The 793-nt window shown below is 61.0% G+C and overlaps 1 protein-coding gene across 1 annotated transcript in view; it reads left to right on the top strand.

Moving 5' to 3' along the window:
- TTC24 (tetratricopeptide repeat domain 24) overlaps positions 1–73 on the top strand; it is a 2,371-nt gene extending 2,298 nt beyond the window's left edge. Inside the window, exon 3 of the mRNA XM_035891808.1 lies at positions 39–73. Within this exon, the coding sequence (XP_035747701.1) occupies positions 39–73 (35 nt within the window). The remainder of the gene's footprint in view (positions 1–38) is intronic.
- Positions 74–793: the final 720 nt, after the last annotated feature.

Here is a 793-nt window from a genome sequence, read left to right as displayed (position 1 = left end):
GGCCGGCCGCCGTTTTGCTCCACGCTGCCCCACGCCAGCGGGACACGGCTCCGGGGGAGCGAGGCGTGAGTAGGAAAGCTGCCGTCCTGTCCCTCCTTCCTCCGTGGATGAGTTCCCAGCATCACCCCTGAGATAAATCTCCCCTCCCTTGACCCCAGGTCCTTCGGGGGGAAAGCCCAGCAGCCTGGGGACGAGCTGTACGTGCCCAAGCCGGGAGCACATCCTGGGCGTTTGGGTAAGAGGGTGCAAACTAAACCCCAGCGCCAATACAGCCGATTTCTGCCGGAGCCAAGGCTTCGGCATGGTCTGGTAACCGACTCCTGCCTGTTTGCCTTCCTCCCCGGAGGCACAGGATCGGCCCCGACTGATGGCCCCACACTGGAGCCCCACAACCCACGCAGCCACCTGGACACCTCTGGGGAGGATGAGGATGGTCCCAGCGCGGCTCCGGGGTGTCGCAGTCAGCCCCGCGCTAGCAGGTGGGTGGGCAAGGGGCAGGCGGGGGGCACCCCAATACAGCTCCCTGCACCCAAACACCCTTGCAGTAGCAGCAAACGTAACGCAGTGAGTGGCATCACCTCCAGGCTTCTGGTGGTTAAAGGTGAAAAAATCCGGGGATTTTAAAAGACGTCCGATTCCGGGGAGTGGATTTGGGGTAATTCAAGCTGGAATTTGGGGAGGGTCCGGTAAGGATGCCATAGGGGAGAGCTGGAGATGGTCTTCGTCACCTCCATGATACTGTTTCCCATAACATCCTCATAGGGAAGCTCAAGAAGTATGGGTTGGATGAGGG

Source organism: Egretta garzetta, unplaced genomic scaffold (genome assembly GCF_000687185.1).
Source record: "Egretta garzetta isolate BGI_Z169 unplaced genomic scaffold, ASM68718v1 scaffold490, whole genome shotgun sequence".
Classification (NCBI taxonomy): domain Eukaryota; kingdom Metazoa; phylum Chordata; class Aves; order Pelecaniformes; family Ardeidae; genus Egretta; species Egretta garzetta.
Note: the sequence above shows the minus strand (reverse complement) of the source record. Positions and strands in the feature narration are given on the sequence as shown.